The sequence below is a fragment of the Rhipicephalus microplus genome, chromosome 2 (assembly GCF_043290135.1).
Source record: "Rhipicephalus microplus isolate Deutch F79 chromosome 2, USDA_Rmic, whole genome shotgun sequence".
Taxonomy (NCBI): domain Eukaryota; kingdom Metazoa; phylum Arthropoda; class Arachnida; order Ixodida; family Ixodidae; genus Rhipicephalus; species Rhipicephalus microplus.
In genome coordinates this window covers 259168671-259186722 of record NC_134701.1, presented here as the reverse complement: position 1 = coordinate 259186722, position 18052 = coordinate 259168671, and the positions used below count along the sequence as shown (strand labels likewise).

The window sequence follows — 18052 nt, the reverse complement described above, 5'->3', positions numbered from 1 at the left end:
TTTCGAAAGAGCTGCTTTCTCTATAACTTTCTCTAGAATGCTTTCTTTCAAGAAATCTCTCTTTGAAAGGCTCTCCTTTTTCTTCTGATACTTTTTGTTCTTTGTTTGTTTCAGTGAGTTAGTTTTCCTTGACACAGGGGATCTAGATCGCTTCAGGGACCTAGGGTCTAAATCCATGTCATCTGAATCTATTGTATATGCAGCTTTGTCCTCACTTAGACTGTATATCTACTGCAGAGGGTGCTGCAGACGGAGAATACGATGGTGCGGTTTCAAATTCCTCTTTTTGGCTGTGGATGCCTATTGCAGAGGCTCCTGCAGACGGATAATACGATGGCACAGTTTCAGATTCACCGTCAGCCATTGGTCGTGAACTCTCAACATGTTGGGATACTAGGCCTGACTCTCCCGTTGTACCAAATATGCGAGTCATCTGGTTAGCCAAAATTTGAGATAGAGAATCGCAAAGGTTATAAGCCAGTCGTTCCATGGCTTTTTCTAGAGCCTTTTCTACGACCTCCGCGATATTCAGGGAAATCTACCCATTTATTTCCGAGATATGTCGTGCTGCAACACTGGCATACCCCTGAGTTCAAGCCTGTATTTCCTCTACGGCTTCTCGTCGACGACAGCGCCTACGCCTTATAATTTCAAGAATTTGCATTTCTCGAGCCTTAGCTGAGCAATCAGGGCTATCTGGACTGTGTTGTTCATTGCAGAGACAACATTTCTCTTCTTTAGCTTTGCAGTCATTTGTTTTGTGGTTGTCACCACACACCCGGCATCTGAGTTCTGACCTGCATCCTTTAATAGTGTGACCGTATCGCCAGCACTTCGTACACTGGAGTGGTCGCGGTGATAGCGGTTCCACTCTGTATATTAGTGGCCATGTCTTGATTTCGCTTTAGAGATTCGCTCCAGCAAAGGTTACAATTACCGACTCAGTTGGCATCTTCTGCTTCTCTACCAGTCGTGCACACCTATACACGGAGATAGCACCAGTCACAGCAAACATCTCTAATACCTCAGACGGGGTAAAGTTAACATCGACACCGCGAACAATACCTTTCACACATGCCAGATGCGGGGGAATAAAGGCGCTCACCGGATTGGTCACGAAACTCGAGCACTTCAATAGGTCTTAAACACAGAGCTGATCAGATGAAAAACATAGAATACCACCTCTGTCGAACTGGCGGACCTCTGCGATGCTGTGAAAGTGAGACGTCGCAGCTCTAAGCCCCGACCGGACCACTTTCGGATTCTTCATCCGTATGAAGTCGTCATTGCTAGAGACGAGGACCACAGGAACTGCGGGAATGCTGTTGCGCAGAAACTGATCCACTGGTATCTCCTGTGGCGGAAGTGAAGCAGACCAGAAGAAAGCCCCTGGTCCAAGTGAAGAAAACGGCATCTGAGTGCTCTTTCTAGCGCTAAAAGCGCTTACTTAGCTATAAAAGCACTATAGAAACACCTAATACAGACAAAGAAACCACAGCCACTACACAAACTTAAGCCAAAACCCTAGAGCAAGCACGACCAGCCACTTGCATGTTTGAGAACCGAGCGCAGCCAAGCAGAGATCTAGAAGTGGGGAAGCTAGTAGTGTGTAGTCTGCTGAGGAGAGAGAAGAAATAGTTGGAACAATGGCGGAAATGCATTAATAAACCGTGCTGTGTTTTTGGAACCGCTTTTCAGAGTGCTGTACTCCTTTCAATTATTAGTTATTTACTTACTTTATTTGTAAGCCACCGTATGATCATCCACTCTTATATTCCCTAGATGACTGAATATTTTTCTTCTTTAAGTTTTAACGATTCGCTTTCCTCATTATAATAACAGCCAGTTTAATGGCCAATCCCGCATAGTGGGTACGAGCCGCAGCATATAGGAGCAAGCAAGCAAGGACATAAAAAATCTTAAGTCCATACCATATTGAGTAATAAATCCAGCACCAACCGGCATACACTACACTACGATGGTAGTGTATAGGTGTTCTGTGCTACAAGTATGACGAATCATGGTCTGCCATGAGCATACCCCGCGACTAAATTGTAGAATAACCAATACCAGAGTCCTTCAAGTATTGAAGGACTCTGCTAATATCATATGCTACAAAATGACACAGAACTTTACTGGGGTACAGTGGACTCGCTCTCTGGATTTCGTGCCGACCAGATTGTGCCCCCGCGATCTCCGACAACAGCGCAGCTCTGGCCGACTGGCTCGCCCTACGCCATCTCCTGCCGCCGACAAGAGCTCTCGCTGAGTGGTGCCCCGTCCTCGGTCTCCTGCGACCGTGTCCATCTTCCGGTAGGTGTCACTGTCCCTGCGCCACGCTCTCTCCTTCCACCCTCTATCTCTATACCTTTAATAATATCCTTTTAATCGCTCCTTAACCCCATCCCTCATGAGCTACTGTTGAGGTGTCGCACACTGATGCAGACAGTTACGGGGCTCACTTTTATCTTCTTTTCTCTTTTAAGAATAACATAAGAAAGGGGGCACAGTGTTAGAGTGTACTAGTCTAGTACACTCTAACTGGGGTCCTGATACTCCTTTAGAGCAACGCTGCGGGCTGCTCCCACTTCGTGGGGACGGAAAGCGGCCCCACGCAGTACGTACTACCACAGAACACCTACCACTACACGTTCGAACAGCGCGCCGGCTGCGAGAAAAGAGGTAGAATGTTTGCACGGGTCGCCAGAATAATTGCCACTTCGCTAATCAAAGAGTCATGCCTGGTAGTGCTCTTCGGTTCATGCCAAAGGCCCTGCCCGTTGTTCTACACCAAGGACATTTCTGAGACCTTTTGTGTGCAGCCAATGACGCTGGCTATATTTAGCACTTCTAATGTGCTAAAAATGAGTGGCTCGAGCCTTGGCGCCTCCGGCTGCCCGTACCGCAATCAGCGCAGCAGCGCGCAAAATTTGAGTGAAACGCCGGCCTCCAGTAGCGATCCAGTTAGTTACAAGCCCACGGGCGACCACATGACGGCGTCAAGCGTATCGGGTGCCCCACCGCACGTGAGCCCATTCGATCAGCAGCGAAAGTCAGACACGGCGACGACGTCGCAGCCACCTCCGCTCACCGCCAAGGACCCCGCCGGTTTCGCCTACAAGACAGTGCACGAAAGGCTGGCCGTCATCTTGACCAGAACCATGGACACCGCTTCTAACGATGTGGCCACGATGGAACCCGACGCGTGCGAAGATATGAACCTCGTCGCAGAACGTCTGACCAAGTTGCGCGACGAGATCGCAGCCAACAAGGCGCTGGTTGCCCTCGAGGACGACTTTGAAAATGCGACAGTGTGGAACGCGGTGCTCGACGAGTACACGGCCGAAGGCAAGGGCGACCCGCCGCACTGGTACGACGTGCCCTGGTTGTACTTTGAGACTTACTTCTACCGGCGCATCTTTGGGGCGTTCTACGCATCGCCGAAGCTGAAGGATTACGATTACTTTGCCAAGTTCAAGCATGAGGCGCTGGAAGGCTCGATCAATGCAGTACGCATTCTCATCGATTCTGCGGCTGCAAGCGAACAGCGGGATGTTGCGCCGACGGCACTCAAGCAGGCCACTCGCAGGTAAGCGGCAATTGAGCGTGCTCGTGTGTTTGAACATGTTGCCCGCCAACAACAACGCTGTTCCCTGTGAAGAACTGCGTGAAAAATGTGATCATATGGAGGTGGGGGGAGACAAATGATAATAATTGTTGCATACAGTTTCCTAAAATGAGGAAGCTCTATGAATTGTTGGGCCCGGGTTTAACGTCCCGAGACAGAGACGCGGTAGTGGAGGCATACTCTGGACATTTCGACCACCTGGGATTCTTAGATGTCGGGCTACGAGCTTTCTGCGCCCACGTTATACCTGCAAACAGCCCACCTAACCTTCCGTCTCCCCTTCGTGCTTTTTCTGCGTGCTACATGCCCGGCCCATGTTAATTTCTTCTTGATTTTAGCTATGATATCCTTAACCCTGGTTTGTTCCCAGACTCACTCTGCTCTCTTCTTGTCTCACATATTATTTTCCTTTCCATCGCTCATTGCGTCGTCCTGAACCCTCTTTGTAAGCCTCCAGGTTTCTTCTCTGTAGATAAGTACCGGCAAGATGCAGCTGTTATTGGCAGCTTAAAAATGCCGGAATGTCTTGATTCGTTTAACTGAACTGCTATTTGCCCTGTTTGACCGCGAGTGAGGGCAGTTAAGAAATCTGTGTACCAGTACTGTACAAACACGTTTAATTTGAACGTAGCATCGCCATATATACACAAATGTAGTTAAGAAAATTTGCAAAGTATATGTGGACGCACGCAATGCATGTCTTCTACCTTCAACTATGGCCATTGCCATGTATTTTTGATATTGCGGGCTCAAAATATGACTAACATTTATTTAGGCGAATAATCAAAGAAACAACACATATGATACAAATAGGTGAGACTGTGTGTCGCCGCCTTTTGTGGGCAAAAGGCCGTAGCGCACTTAAGAATGTGAGGCCAGGCCAAAACGCTGAAAGAAGCACATATGTAAAAGGAAAAGGTGACACATGACAGGCGCTGTCCTATGTCTGCACTGCCATTCACATGTACTTCGTCAGTTTTAGGGGTAAAGCTCCTTAAGCCGTATGTAGTATGTAGCCACCTCTAGATTATGAGTGGCTCAATAGATTGCATTTGTAGTTTTCACAGCATATTCATGAATTGAATGATGATGAGCGGGGCGAAGCGTTCGTCTGTGTGTCCATTCATATGGAAGGACGGATGAAAGTAGAGACGGATGGATGCACGGACGGACAGATGCTCGAATGAACGGATAGAGAGAAGCACGGAGGGGTGGAGGGACAAACAATTCGCCCCGCTCATCATCATTCACTCTGTGGATATGCTGTGATTTTTTTTTCTCTACTCTTTCTTGTGTGCTCGTAACTTTTAGCACTTATTCGTGCAGTGTTCATGAATAGCCAACTGTATATTCTGCCAGGCCAAAAGGGGAGTATCAACTGGCGAAGAGTATACATGTAATGAAGTGACCCGGTGAAGTCAGCATGTGATGATGTACCGTCACCTTATTTGTAAAAGCGTGTTCATCTGCGACACAACACTAAAGAAAACATGCGGACTATGCATGTTGCTGTACAGGTAATGAAAATGGATGACGTTTTTCTTGTTTACATGCAGCTTTTCATCTTGGGTCGCGGACTATTTGGTTTATAAACATTGTGGCACAACAGCGAGGCAGTGAGCACAGCGCTGTGTCCTGCGCGACTCTCGTTCATTGTGGTTGATCAATGGTTACTGTGCTCTACCGCTGACCCGAAGGTCACGGGTTCAATCCCGGCATCGGCAGTCACATTCGATGGAGGTGAAATTATAGAGTTGTGTACTGTGTGATATATAGTGCATGTTTGAGAACACAAGATGGTCAAAATTTCCAGAGCCCTCCACTAGAGTGTCCCTCATATCTTGGTTTTGGATGTAAAATCCCAAATAGTATTATACGCGTCTTCACCGTCATCATAGCACAAGTGCACTAAAGTGCACTTGTGCTATGATGTTCCACCATGTACTTGGCGTTTGACGAAGCGGTATACCTCGTGCATAGGTTGGTTGAAATTTCCCTGTGGGGCAACCGATGTGATCTGTCTCTGTCCTGCGGTGTCGACGCATCTAGTCAAGCCGACGCTCTGCAAAAGACTGACACGCTTCGGTCCTTCATCATTTCCAACCACACCGACAAGCTGATGGAGCACCTGTGGAAGCTTCGCGAACGAAATCTCGGTGGCAATAAGCCGACACGGTTGCACTGCGTGGTGGACAGCTCGGGCTACGAGCTATGCTCGGACTTTGTCCTCTTCGACTTCCTGCACATAATGGGCTACGTGACCGGCGTGACAATACACGCTAAGGCCATACCCTACTACGTGTCAGACGTGATGCGCCGGGACATGTCGTGGACTCTGCGCAAGATGCAGGAGAGCGAACACGAGTCAATGCGGGCACTCGCAGAGTGATGCCAGTGCCGACTGGATGGCGGTACTTGGTCCATGCAGGACGACATCTTTTGGACGCAGCCATTCGATTGTAAGCCCAGATGGCGACACAGAGACCCGAGCTCTACAAGACGCTGCAGTCGGCGGACTTGGTGTTTATCAAAGGGGACGCCAACTACCACAAGCTGGTGGGAGACCTCGAGTGGGACCCGTCAGTTCCTTTCAAGCAGGCAATCAGGGGCTTTGAGCCAACATTCTTGTGCGCACTCTGCACCATCAAGTCGAACACTGTGGTGGGTGTGGATAAATCGGTTGTCCACGAGGTGGCGGAGCTATCACCAGAATGGATGATTACAGGCGAGTACGCGGTCATAAAGTGCGCGGGAATGACTTAAGCCTTTTTGGAGTGCACAGAAATTAACGAACTTCTTTTTGTCGATTTGTGAATTTAGTGCACGTGTGCACTAAATAAAATTTACGACATGTGCGTTCTTTTTTGAAGAAGGTGGTTTTCTAGAGAGTTGGCACCAGAGAGAAGGGAATGACTTTACTTTCAGGTGTAGTGGTCCTAAGCGACCGATTTCTCTCATGACGGGTTTCATACCCAATACGTAATGCGAGAGTAGCGAGTGCCCAGGTGCGCACCCACCGGCTTACGTCAAAAACGGTTTACTGTTTGCCGTCATAGTCCTTCCTAGGCATTTCACGCTTTTGCTCACGCGTCGCTATCACAGGGCAACGCTTTTCCCAAATATTCCTCAAGGTACACCAGCGCCACCGCAGCATTGCGTTCTGATTGGCGCGGCGAAAGAGCGAGCTTCAACGAGCGGCAAAAAATTGCTCTGGGGGCGATCACACTTTCCGCCTCGTTTTATGCCTACTTTTGCTCACTGGAAAGGAGGTTTTTCCCGCTTTCTGCTTTGCTGTTTCGCCTTCGGTGTGAATCGTGCTCACTTGCGGAAAGCTTGCCGCGGCAGCATGCCGCCCATCGGCGCCTCCGTGCTTCAAGCAGCGGCACGCTGTCCACATTACCGCGGCGGCGCGAGAATAGCGAGACATGTCGATGTGGCCGCGCCCTACGGCACGTTGCTTCTCCCACAATGTTGTAGGTTGCCGGCACTCTGGGTATTCAGACAGTAACCACGTTAAAGGGCACGACTTGACATTTCCTAAAATCGATTGGTGATCTGTGGTGCGAGTTATCTGCGTAAACTGGCCATGCGGCCCCCTCCAACAACCGCGCGCAGGCAACCGAGGCAACTGGAGACAACGGTAATCTTATGTCTAAAGAAAAGATGAACGTTAGGGGCAGAACAGCTTAATCAGAGTTAGCGTGCACAAGAGGGGAAAACGGTATATTTGAGGTGCTCTACGCATACTGCTGTGATTGTGTATATATACTTATATACTGCTGCGCAAAGTTTCGTATGCAATCTTTTTTCGATACAGACATACCGTACAAGATTTGCGCTCGGGATTAAGCTTACCTACTGGTGGGCACTACGCGTCCTTAATTTGCGACTTTCAAGCGCGGATCTCCTGATCACCACGGAGCGCCGATCACGTGTCCAGTGGAGTGAGCACCAGCAGCATCAGCGCTTTCTTATTCAACCATTGCAGCACCAATCTTGACAGGTAAGTGCGTGCATCTGTTTGCAGCACCAAAATATAATAACAAGAAGTTATATTGTGAGCCAAGTGGCTGATATGTATAGATCAAGTGTATCAAATTCACCTCAGCTGGCAGCAGCACTAACAAAATTATTCTCTCTAAAAGATAAGGAGAAAGGAAGGGAGGAGAGAGTTTAGGCAAAACGTCATCTAACATGTTGCCATTTGAAAGAAACCTTTTTCTAAACCTAATATATATCAGTCATTTCTGAAAGGGACTCAAAGTTGTGTTCCAAGAAACATATTGATGATAACCTCCACAATGACTTACTTTGGGTGCTAATCCTGGAACATATTTTTTTTTCACAGTTATCTTTTAACCAGGCTCGTAGCCAGAAATTCTTTTCAAGGGGTGGGGGGGGGGGGCACTCGATAAAGGTCTTGAAATAACTTATTTTTATTATTTGTCCTCTGTAAAAAACCCCCACTCCATCTGACCTGGGCACCTACACGGCATGGCACCCCCACTGACTGCGAGCATGGTTTTAACACATGATCTCTGGATAGAGTGCCTATGAAAAAAAATATTCAACACAAGTCGCCGGTGCGCAGCTCACTGTAATTAAGAAAAAAAATGTGGGACAAAGACAGTCATGCCCAGGTGGGGTTGCTAGCAAAAGGTTTGCGAGTCTGTTTGAGAGCTTTGGCATAGATGAATATACAGTTTACTGTAATTAATATATAAGTTTACTGTAATTAATATTAAAGTCAAAGCAAAATTTTACATACTGATATTGACCTTTTCACGGAACGCTCCCTGAGCGCCGCCGTAATCTTGTCTGGGCTGTGCTAAATAGGCGTGAGCCCTCAAAAATTCACTGCTGGGGTTGTGTTTTGTACTCCCATGCCACAGTTGAAAATTGAAGCATTTCATATTTTCCCATGAAATAAATCAATACATCGCACAAAATAATGAACAACTGTAAGTTATGGTCAGTTCAGTATTAAAAATACTAGCCAAAGGTCGCTATGTTACTTCTAAAATCTTTTGAAATTACACTTGTGACTACTGATTACTTGTCAGTAATTTCTTTCAATGTAGTTAAATTGCATAAAATATCACTGCTGATTGAAAGTAATGATGTTAATATTACCTCAGAAAATATTGTGACGAAGGAACGCGTTTATTTACAGGAAAATGGTTGAGATCGGTACAGCTCAGAGCCAGAAACCGGCGACCGAGCTGCTCGTGAGCCAGACAGCTTCTACCTCTTCCTCTTCATGCGCCCATCGAGGTGTGTCATTTCCCCCGTTCGCAGACGATGCCCACTGGGCGAGTCAATAGGAAGGTTGGTGGTGATATGGCTTGAGGCGCGCGACGTGTGTCAGCTGTGTCTTGCTAGAGCGCCGACCATTGCTTGTGACGCCGGAGATGACGTATGTGACGTCACTGAGACGGTCAATGACTACAAATGGTCCGGAGTAGTGGGCCAGAAACTTTTGGCATAAACCACGTTTGCGGACAGGTGTCCACAACCACACCAGGTCACCCTTTGTGTAGGCAACGGAGTGATGGTGGGCGTCGTACCGGGTCTTGGAGCGCTGTTGAGATGCAATGGTTCGAAGGCGTGCGACGCGACGGGCTTCTTCAGCGCGGCATAGTGACTCGGCAACCGATGTTTCCACATCTAACGTAAAAGGCAGAATGGTGTCGAGGCAACTGCGAGGGGAGCGGGCGTAGAGCAGGAAAAAGGGCGCGTACCCTGTTGTCTCGTGTTTCGCGGTGTTGTAGGCGTATGTGATATAGGGCAGTACTTCGTCCCAGTTTTTGTGCTTGGCATCAACATAAATTGACAACATGTTCGTTAGCGTCCTGTTGGTCCGCTCTACGAGGCCATTCGTCTGGGGGTGATACGGGGTTGCGTGGCGGAATTGGCTGGCAGACAGGCGTAGGATCTCTTCAACGACGTCAGCGACGAACTGACGTCCCCGGTCGCTAATGACGACTCGTGGAGGGCCATGACGGAGAATGATATGCCGAAGCATAAACTGCGACACGTGAAAGGCTGTTGCAGTAGGTATAGCCGCAGTTTCTGCGTAGCGCGTCAGGTGGTCGACGCACACGATGACCCATCGATTGGCACTGGCTGACCGCGGAAACGGACCTAGAAGGTCGACACCAACAATCTCGAAGGGAGAGCTAGGAGGTGGTACGGGATGGAGAGGTCCGGGTGATGTAGTCGTGGGACGCTTGTGACGTTGACATTGTTCGCAACCCGCTACGTATTTTTCTGTGTCGCGTCGCATCTTGGGCCAGTAAAACCTTTGCTGGATGCGATGAAACGTTCTGGCGAAGCCCATGTGCCCACTGGTTGCGTTGTCATGGCAGAACCGAAAAATTTGGGGACGTAGAGCGCGTGGAACTACCAGAAGCAGACGGGCGCCTTGGCCAGAATAATTCTTCTTGTAAAGGACGGCGTCATGGACTACAAAAGAGCTTGAACTGGCCGGGTCATTCGCGGAGGCAAACAGGTGATCTAAGCAATGATCCTCGTGCTGTGCTGTCCGGAAAGCCGCGATGTCAGGAAAATGAGAGTCAATAGCTGTGATAAAATCGTCAAAATTATCAGCTTCACACTCGGTCGTTGGTAGAGGAAGCCGTGACAGGCAGTCAGCGTCTGCGTGGCGATTACCGCTCTTGTAGCGGACCGTGAAGTCAAATTCTTGTAACCGTATGGCCCATCGCGCAAGTCGACCAGATGGATCACGTAGGCTCACCAACCAGCAAAGAGAGTGATGATCGGTGATGACTGAGAAACGACGACCGTAGATGTAGGGGCGAAACTTGTGTACGGCGAAAACGACGGCGAGGCACTCCAATTCGGTAACCGTATAATTACGCTCTGCCTTGCTCAGGGACCGGCTTGCATAGGCGACGACGTGTTCAGCATTGTTGTGTCGTTGAATAAGCACCGCGCCGAGACCAACTCCACTGGCATCGGTGTGGTGCTTATGCTAGTTGTGGTGGAGGTGCGGGGTACACGTCCTTCTTGGTTATAGAATTGAGACGCCGATAATCAACACAGAACCTCCAGGACCCGTCTTTTTTCTTTACCAAAATAACAGGTGCAGCCCACGGACTTGACGATTCTTGAATTACACCAGTGGCTAGCATCTCGCCAACTTGTTCAGCAATAACTTTGCGTTCGGACACGGACACGCGATAGGGCTTTTGTCGGAGAGGATGAGCAGAGCCAGTATCGATCTTGTGACGAGCGCGCGTGGTCGGTATCTGAGCCCTAGGCACCGTCCGTGCAAAATCAAATACTTTAGCATGTCTCGCCAGCAGTGCAACCAGGTCTTTGCGCTTCTGTGAGGAAATGGACTTGCTAACCATTTTTGAAAATTCAGCTTCCATACCAGAAGTTTCCGGACCCGCCCTTTCAAGATCGCTTAAAGCTCCAATGCAGGTGCTGCTCTGCTTTTCGAACAGGGCAAGGCGCATACCAGCCGGTAGTACAACCGACTCGGGTGAGCTGTTTATCACCCATAATTGAGCCGTCTCGTCTGCGAGAGATACAACGCACCGTGGTACAAAGATGTTTTTCTTGAGACAAGCTACAGGCAATGGCTCAATCACTATGTCACGTGAATTCAAACTCGAGTTGGTTTCCGAAGTGGTCACTTGTACGCTGGCCGTGGACCACGCTGGCAGAAGTACATCTTTAGCTACAGTGAGGTTACCTTTCTCACAATCAGGCTGCTGGGCGAGAGTAGACAACAGAACCTCACCTGCTCCACAATCCACGGTCGCACGACACTCTCGCAAAAAGTCTATGCCAAGTATAACGTCATGCGTTGATTGAGCCAGTACTGTGAATTCCGCCTTGAACGTTTTACCGGCAACACTAACAGACGCAGTGCAGACGCCGACAGGACGCAAGAATGCGCCGCTCACTGCCCGAAATGTGGCAGGTTTGTCCCAGTGAAACATAACCTTACGGCCCAGTCGTTGCTTAAAAACTAAACTCATCACGGAAACACTTGCGCCAGTGTCTATCAATGCCATCGTGGGAACGTCGTCAACAAGTACCTGAACCTTATTCTGAAGCATAGAAACTGGTGGAGGCATTCTTTGATGAAAATCGGTACGTCCAGCGACCTCACCTCCGTCGGCCGCGCTGGCTAGTTTCCCGGTGGCGGAGACGACATTCGTGACCGGCGCCGTGGAGATGGTGACCGAGGTGGACGGGTGGTGGGCGGCGTTAAGCTGCGCACAGATCCGGGCGAATCACTCCGGTTGATCGGCTGGTAGGCGTGCCGCTCGTTAGTTGGGTTGGGGGGCCAGTAGGTGTAGTCAGGCCGTTGGCTTCGTTGTGCAAACGTCGCGGATCTCTGAGGGAATGTCGAACGTGGATTACGTCGCATTGGGCAAAATCGGGCGATATGTCCACGAACACCGCACTGGTAGCAGACGGGCCGTTCACGGGGCATAGGGAACGTCGCTGGATGTTGAGGGTACGCGGCGCTCTGTTCCCACTGAGACGCAAAAGGAGGTGGATGGCTGTTGTAGCCGTAACGACTGTGGGGAGCATGAGGCGGCTCTACATAAGAAGACGCCGGTGGTGGAGCCCTTAGCTGAGGGCCGCGGTTGGAATAGCTGCGCTCCTCGACACTCGTAGCATTGATACTTGTGGACGGTGTATCGCACGGTGGTTCTCGGGCGTTCAAGGGCGCGTAAAGGTGACGACGAAGTTCCTCACGTACAATGAGGCGAATCGTTGACGAAAGGTCGGTAGGCACGGAGTCTTGGCACACATCGACAGTGGCGACGGTCGTAACATTGGCAAGGCGTCCGAACTTCGTAGTGATGCGGCGAGTCTTCAGGGCCTCAAACGTTCGGCAGTGCCCAATCACATCGGCCACAGACTCAAGACTCTCCTTGCCGATAAGGAAGTGGTAGACGTCTTCCGCAATTCCTTTGAGAATGTGGCCCACCTTGTCCTCTTCCGTCATGTTGGTGTCCACACATTTGCACAGTTTCAGTACCTCCTCAATGTAGGTTCTGCATGTCTCACCACAAGCTTGAGCTCTCTGCGACAACATTTGCTCTGCACGTTTCTTCTTCGTCGCAGGGTCGCCAAAGCACTTCTTGATCTCCTCCATAAACTGGTCCCATGTTGTCAAGGTGTCTTCGTGATTCTCGAACCACACTAAAGCACTGCCATCGAGAAATAGACCCACGTGGGACAACTGGCTGGCCGCATTCCAGCCATTGGCTCGGCTCACCCGTTGATAGTGGCTGAGCCATTCTTCAACGTCATCGCCAGGTTTTCCTGTAAATGTGCGTGGCTCTCGGTAGTGGAAAGACGGCGCCCTCGCGACCGGCTGCTGGATGTCTCCGTCCAAGTTCATATCTTGAGGTAGTGGTGGCAAGCCCGCTAGTCGACGGCTGCGGCGAAGCTCGTGCTCTTGCGGTTCCGTCGTTAGTAGACGGCTGCTCTCCGGTCTCGCTTGACAGTAGCTGGCTTACCCAGCACCTTCCACCACAACTGTGACGAAGGAACGCGTTTATTTACAGGAAAATGGTTGAGATCGGTACAGCTCAGAGCCAGAAACCGGCGACCGAGCTGCTCGTGAGCCAGACAGCTTCTACCTCTTCCTCTTCATGCGCCCATCGAGGTGTGTCAATATTTTCAAAATATTACTTTGATATATAGTCTATGAAAAACTTTTTATGATTTTGAAGTTATTTGATATTGAAATTACTTGAAGAAAAGTTTGTCATCCGTGCACTATCTCATTTACACATTATTTAGAACTGATATATGTACCTCGAAATCTTTGCTATTTTCTTTGCATTGTTCACACTCATGAGTTTTAACATTCATAATAACTTGTCTTTGTTATTTTTTTGGCACTTTTCTATGCCAGAAGCAAACGAACATGCTCTGTTTTAATCAAATATAATAGAGATAGTAATCAGTAATTTCCTTGAAATTGCTTGCTTGAAATTGTAATTGAAATTGCAATGTAATTAATTACATTACAAAACCAACAACTAATAAAAAATTTTTCACTACTTTGTTCATTACAGCAAAAAGTAATTTTTTACTATAATTTTATTAGTTTAATTCCACTGCTGCCAAGCCTGAATAATACACATCTCATGTTAAAAAAAATCACTGGACAAAATGCTTTTATTAAGAATCATACCCATAGGATAGTCGTCAGAACCAAAGTACTAACAATAAACTAAAGATATATTTCTTCGAAAATATAGCAAAAAATATGTAACAATATGAATAAGCAACAAACAACATAAAATATACTTAAAAGCATGGAAAGGTCCTGCAGTTCTAGCAGTTGTAAATAACATGGCAATAAACATTTGTAAAATAGGAAGTTCAACAGTACACTAGAGTTAAACATTCTGGAAGGGTGCCTGAAAGACTGTTAAAGAATAAGTTGATATATTGATGTGTGCTTCTTAACATAGAGAGAATTTACGATGTCATAACTGTCACAACATAAATGCTGAAACAAAGAATTAGTTAACATGTAGATATGTTCTATAAAATACAGTTCATAATCTATATCACAGGCGGCAGAACACATACAGTCATGAAGGATAACATGCAAGCCATGAAGCTTTTGTCATTAACATACAGAGAATTTGCTATGTCACAAATGTAACAATATGGACGATCACACAGGAAGAAGAGTTAAGTAAATATAAAGGTACATTTTCTTATATGGAGACCACATACATAAATAGCAAGACATGACGCTTTTGTCAAAACATAGTTAAAAAGAGCATAAATGTAATAACATGGACGATCACACAAGAAGAAGAGCTAAGTAGATATGGAGGTACGTTTTGTTATATAGAGACCACGTACATAAACAGAAAGACATGGATCTTTTGTCAAAACACAGTTAAAAAGAGTAGAGGGTCTTAACATACAGAGCATTTGCTATGTCATGAATGTAACAACATGGACGATCACACAAGAAGAAGAGCTAAGTAAATATGGAGGTACGTTTCCTTATATGGAGACCACAAACATAAACAGCCAGACATGAATCTTTTGTCAAAACACAGTTAAAAAGAGAGTAGAGGCTCTTCACATACAGAGAATTTGCTCTGTCATAAATGTAACAATATAGACGATCACAAAGGAAGACAAGTAAATAAATATTGAGGTACATAACATACAGAGCATTTGCTATGTCATAAATGTAACAACATGGACAATCACGCAGGAAGAAGAGCTAAGTAAATATAGAGGTACGTTTCCTTATATGGAGACCACAAACATAAACAGCCAGACATGAATCTTTTGTCAAAACACAGTTAAAAAGAGAGTAGAGGCTCTTCACATACAGAGAATTTGCTCTGTCATAAATGTAACAATATAGACGATCACAAAGGAAGACGAGTAAATAAATATTGAGGTACATAACATACAGAGCATTTGCTATGTCATAAATGTAACAACATGGACAATCCCGCAGGAAGAAGAGCTAAGTAAATATAGAGGTACGTTTCCTTATATGGAGACCACAAACATAAACAGCCAGACATGAATCTTTTGTCAAAACACAGTTAAAAAGAGAGTAGAGGCTCTTCACATACAGAGAATTTGCTCTGTCATAAATGTAACAATATAGACGATCACAAAGGAAGACGAGTAAATAAATATTGAGGTACATAACATACAGAGCATTTGCTATGTCATAAATGTAACAACATGGACAATCACGCAGGAAGAAGAGCTAAGTAAATATAGAGGTACGTTTCCTTATATGGAGACCACAAACATAAACAGCCAGACATGAATCTTTTGTCAAAACACAGTTAAAAAGAGAGTAGAGGCTCTTCACATACAGAGCATTTGCTCTGTCATAAATGTAACAATATAGACGATCACAAAGTAAGACGAGTAAATAAATATTGAGGTATGTAACATACAGAGCATTTGCTATGTCATAAATGTAACAACATGGACGATCACGCAGGAAGAAGGGCTAAGTAAATATGGAGGTAGGTTTCCTTATATGGAGACCACATACATAAACAGCAAGCCATGAAGCTTTTGTCCAAACACAGTTAAAAAGAGAGTAGAGGCTCCTAGCATACAGAGCATTTGCTATGTCATAATTGTGACAACATGGACTATCACATTGGAAGACGAGTAAGTCAGAAGAGTAAGTAAATATGTAGGTACATTGCCTTAAATAAAGACCACATACATAAACAGCAAGACATGAAGTTTTTGTCAAAATGTAGACAGTTAAAGAGAGAGTAGCAACAATGACTAGTAGCAACTTTCTAGTTCATGCTTTGGGGCAACCTTCAAAGTTCTTGTGCAGCCTGGACCATACGTAGTACCTCCTCTTGGGTTGTTTCTCTGACGCTACTTGTCTGAAACACACACACAGGCAAATAACTGAATTAAATTTCAGGGTTTCACATACCAACACCACGTTATAATGTTTGACACTCGGGTTGGGGAATATCAGATTCATTTTGAACACACAGGACTCTTTGACTTGTGTTTAACTCTTAACACATGAAAATTTTTACATTTCACCCCAGGCTTATTCTAATTTTATAGTTTTTAATTTAGAAATGGCCATAATGTGCGGTACTCTCATATCCACGGGTCCTTTCACATAATCAGATTGCTGGGTTGCATCTAACATTCAACCTAACAGAGATTAATACAATAGTATTAACAAGCGACTAAGTGATTGCTCATTTTGTTTTATGTAGTGAAACTGAATTCATTGTAATCATCATTCTTCTTTACTTCCATTACATTAATGAAGGAGAAATGGTGCTAAAGAAATGGAAAGAGTCTAAGCTAGCGTCAGTGTAAATGGTACGATGATATTACAAAGTTTACCGGGAGAGAGAGATAGATAGAGAAAAGACAGGAAACTGAACTGGGAAGGACTCTAGTTGGTCACCTTGCACTAAAGAAGGGTGCGCAAAAGAATGAAAGATGAGAACAGAGACTGTAACTACACTACAAAATCATGACAATAGCATTGTCTAAAAGCAACACAGCAACATTGTATGAGATAAGAACTAGTAATAACTTGTCAATCAGTCTGTCTTGAAGAAACCACAGCAATTCCCTCATGGGCACTCACGTTGAGGAAATGGTGTAGTAGTATTATTCCCCACATTAACCATGCAATAAAATATAACCTAGCTCTTTGTATTTATTAGTTGATGTAACTGAAGGTTGCTGGAAGATGCCCTCATGTTACAGTAGACTACTTAAGTGCACAGACAGTCTTTTTCTTGTGGTATGGTTTTGTCACGGACGGCCATTTTTGGCGACACCGCGTCACGGCAATTAACGGGTGCCGTACTCCCCGACTGACCGTGAGAAACGGCGGCGCATGAAAGGGAGCCGAGAAGTGCAAAATGGGGTGCTCTTCTTAGAACGTCGCCGCCGACGGTTAATCCTTTTGTAACTGTGGCGGCGTCTGCAAGGTCGTAGAAGGCCGCGGTATACCCCGAACAAGGATTAGACTACGAGACACGCTGGCTGAGAGCCAAACGTTTGACCGTTCCCACGGGGAAAAGCGTGGGAAACGCTCTGGTGGCCAAGACGTATGACAACAACCCGACAGGTTGTCACTCTCGCTAGTTGCGGGCCCTCTCCCAATTAAAAAGGGGTGGGGTCAAAATATTTTTGGGGCGGAGTTTCCATCAATTAAACGCGCATGATTGGACCCATGTAGAGGTCTCTTGTCCCCAAGGAAGAGAGCGAGGAGACACGAGGGGGATTTAAGCGCAGGATTTTGCCCTGCTAGGCAGACTAGTCGCTGACCAAGATGGTGTAGAAACAGATCAACAAGCATCTCTTCTAGAAGTTTTTAGTGTGGCTCTGTATCGGCTGGCCACCTAAACTTAGCCGTTCGTCTAGTTGTGACGCGATATTAACGTCTGCAACGTAGACATCGGGACTTCGCCTCGAGTTAGCTCAACCTGCTCGAAGTCACCTGCAAGCACTAGCCTCCCGGAGCCACCAGCGTTGCAACACCACCGACATCGCAGTCGTGCCAGAACTCTCTTCGTCTTCTCGCATCCGATCGTCGGGGACACAACGCTGCCGGTCATCACACGTATGCCTTCACCTGTTTATATTTTCGAACTTTCTCCTCCGTCGTTCTATTCTTGTTAGTTGGTGTAGTTTGTAATAGTTCTCTCTCGTAAGCTAATTTATTGTTTCTGTTATATGTTTTTTTGTTGTATCAAGTGTTGATGTATTTTGTTAGTTGTATTGAAGTGTTGTATTAGATCCCGTGTGCTGCCCTATCACTAGAGTAAAGTTTGTTTTGTTTTCTCACGTCTCTGATCTCTTCACTGTCTCTGCTTGCGTACTGAACGAACCAACCTGCTGTCATTCCCGTCGCCGACTTCG

The 18052-nt window shown here is 46.6% G+C and overlaps 3 protein-coding genes across 5 annotated transcripts in view; 2 read left to right on the top strand and 1 right to left on the bottom strand.

The window, feature by feature from the left end:
• Positions 1–822: 822 nt before the first annotated feature.
• LOC119169253 (damage-control phosphatase ARMT1) lies at positions 823–6805 on the top strand. Its single transcript, XM_075885929.1, has 3 exons — positions 823–3589; positions 4988–5016; positions 6093–6805. Exons 1-3 carry the CDS (start codon positions 2688–2690, stop codon positions 6389–6391), a joined length of 1230 nt encoding a protein of 409 aa, XP_075742044.1. The 5' UTR covers positions 823–2687; the 3' UTR covers positions 6392–6805.
• On the top strand, positions 4273–6150 carry LOC142776516 (damage-control phosphatase ARMT1-like). The gene has a single exon (XM_075880324.1). The coding sequence runs from the start codon at positions 5568–5570 to the stop codon at positions 6015–6017; it is 450 nt and encodes a 149-aa protein (XP_075736439.1). The 5' UTR covers positions 4273–5567; the 3' UTR covers positions 6018–6150.
• Positions 6806–13789: 6984 nt separating the features above from the next.
• Positions 13790–18052, bottom strand: part of LOC119169252 (structural maintenance of chromosomes protein 3) — a 44447-nt gene continuing 40184 nt past the window's right edge. For all 3 annotated transcript variants that reach the window (XM_037420366.2, XM_075880283.1, XM_075880289.1), the window contains exon 19: positions 13790–16035. In XM_037420366.2, coding sequence (XP_037276263.2) covers positions 15967–16035 — 69 coding nt within the window. In that variant the 3' untranslated portion in view covers positions 13790–15966. The remainder of the gene's footprint in view (positions 16036–18052) is intronic.

Coding starts and splice junctions, on each gene's coding strand:
- LOC119169253 (XM_075885929.1), top strand. CDS start 2,688: ATGTTTGCACGGGTCGCCAGAATAATTGCCACTTCGCTAATCAAAGAG. Junction 3,590..4,987: donor CTCAAGCAGGCCACTCGCAG/GTAAGCGGCAAT, acceptor ATATTCTGCCAG/GCCAAAAGGGGAGTATCAAC. Junction 5,017..6,092: donor GGAGTATCAACTGGCGAAGA/GTATACATGTAA, acceptor TTCGATTGTAAG/CCCAGATGGCGACACAGAGA.
- LOC142776516 (XM_075880324.1), top strand. CDS start 5,568: ATGTACTTGGCGTTTGACGAAGCGGTATACCTCGTGCATAGGTTGGTT.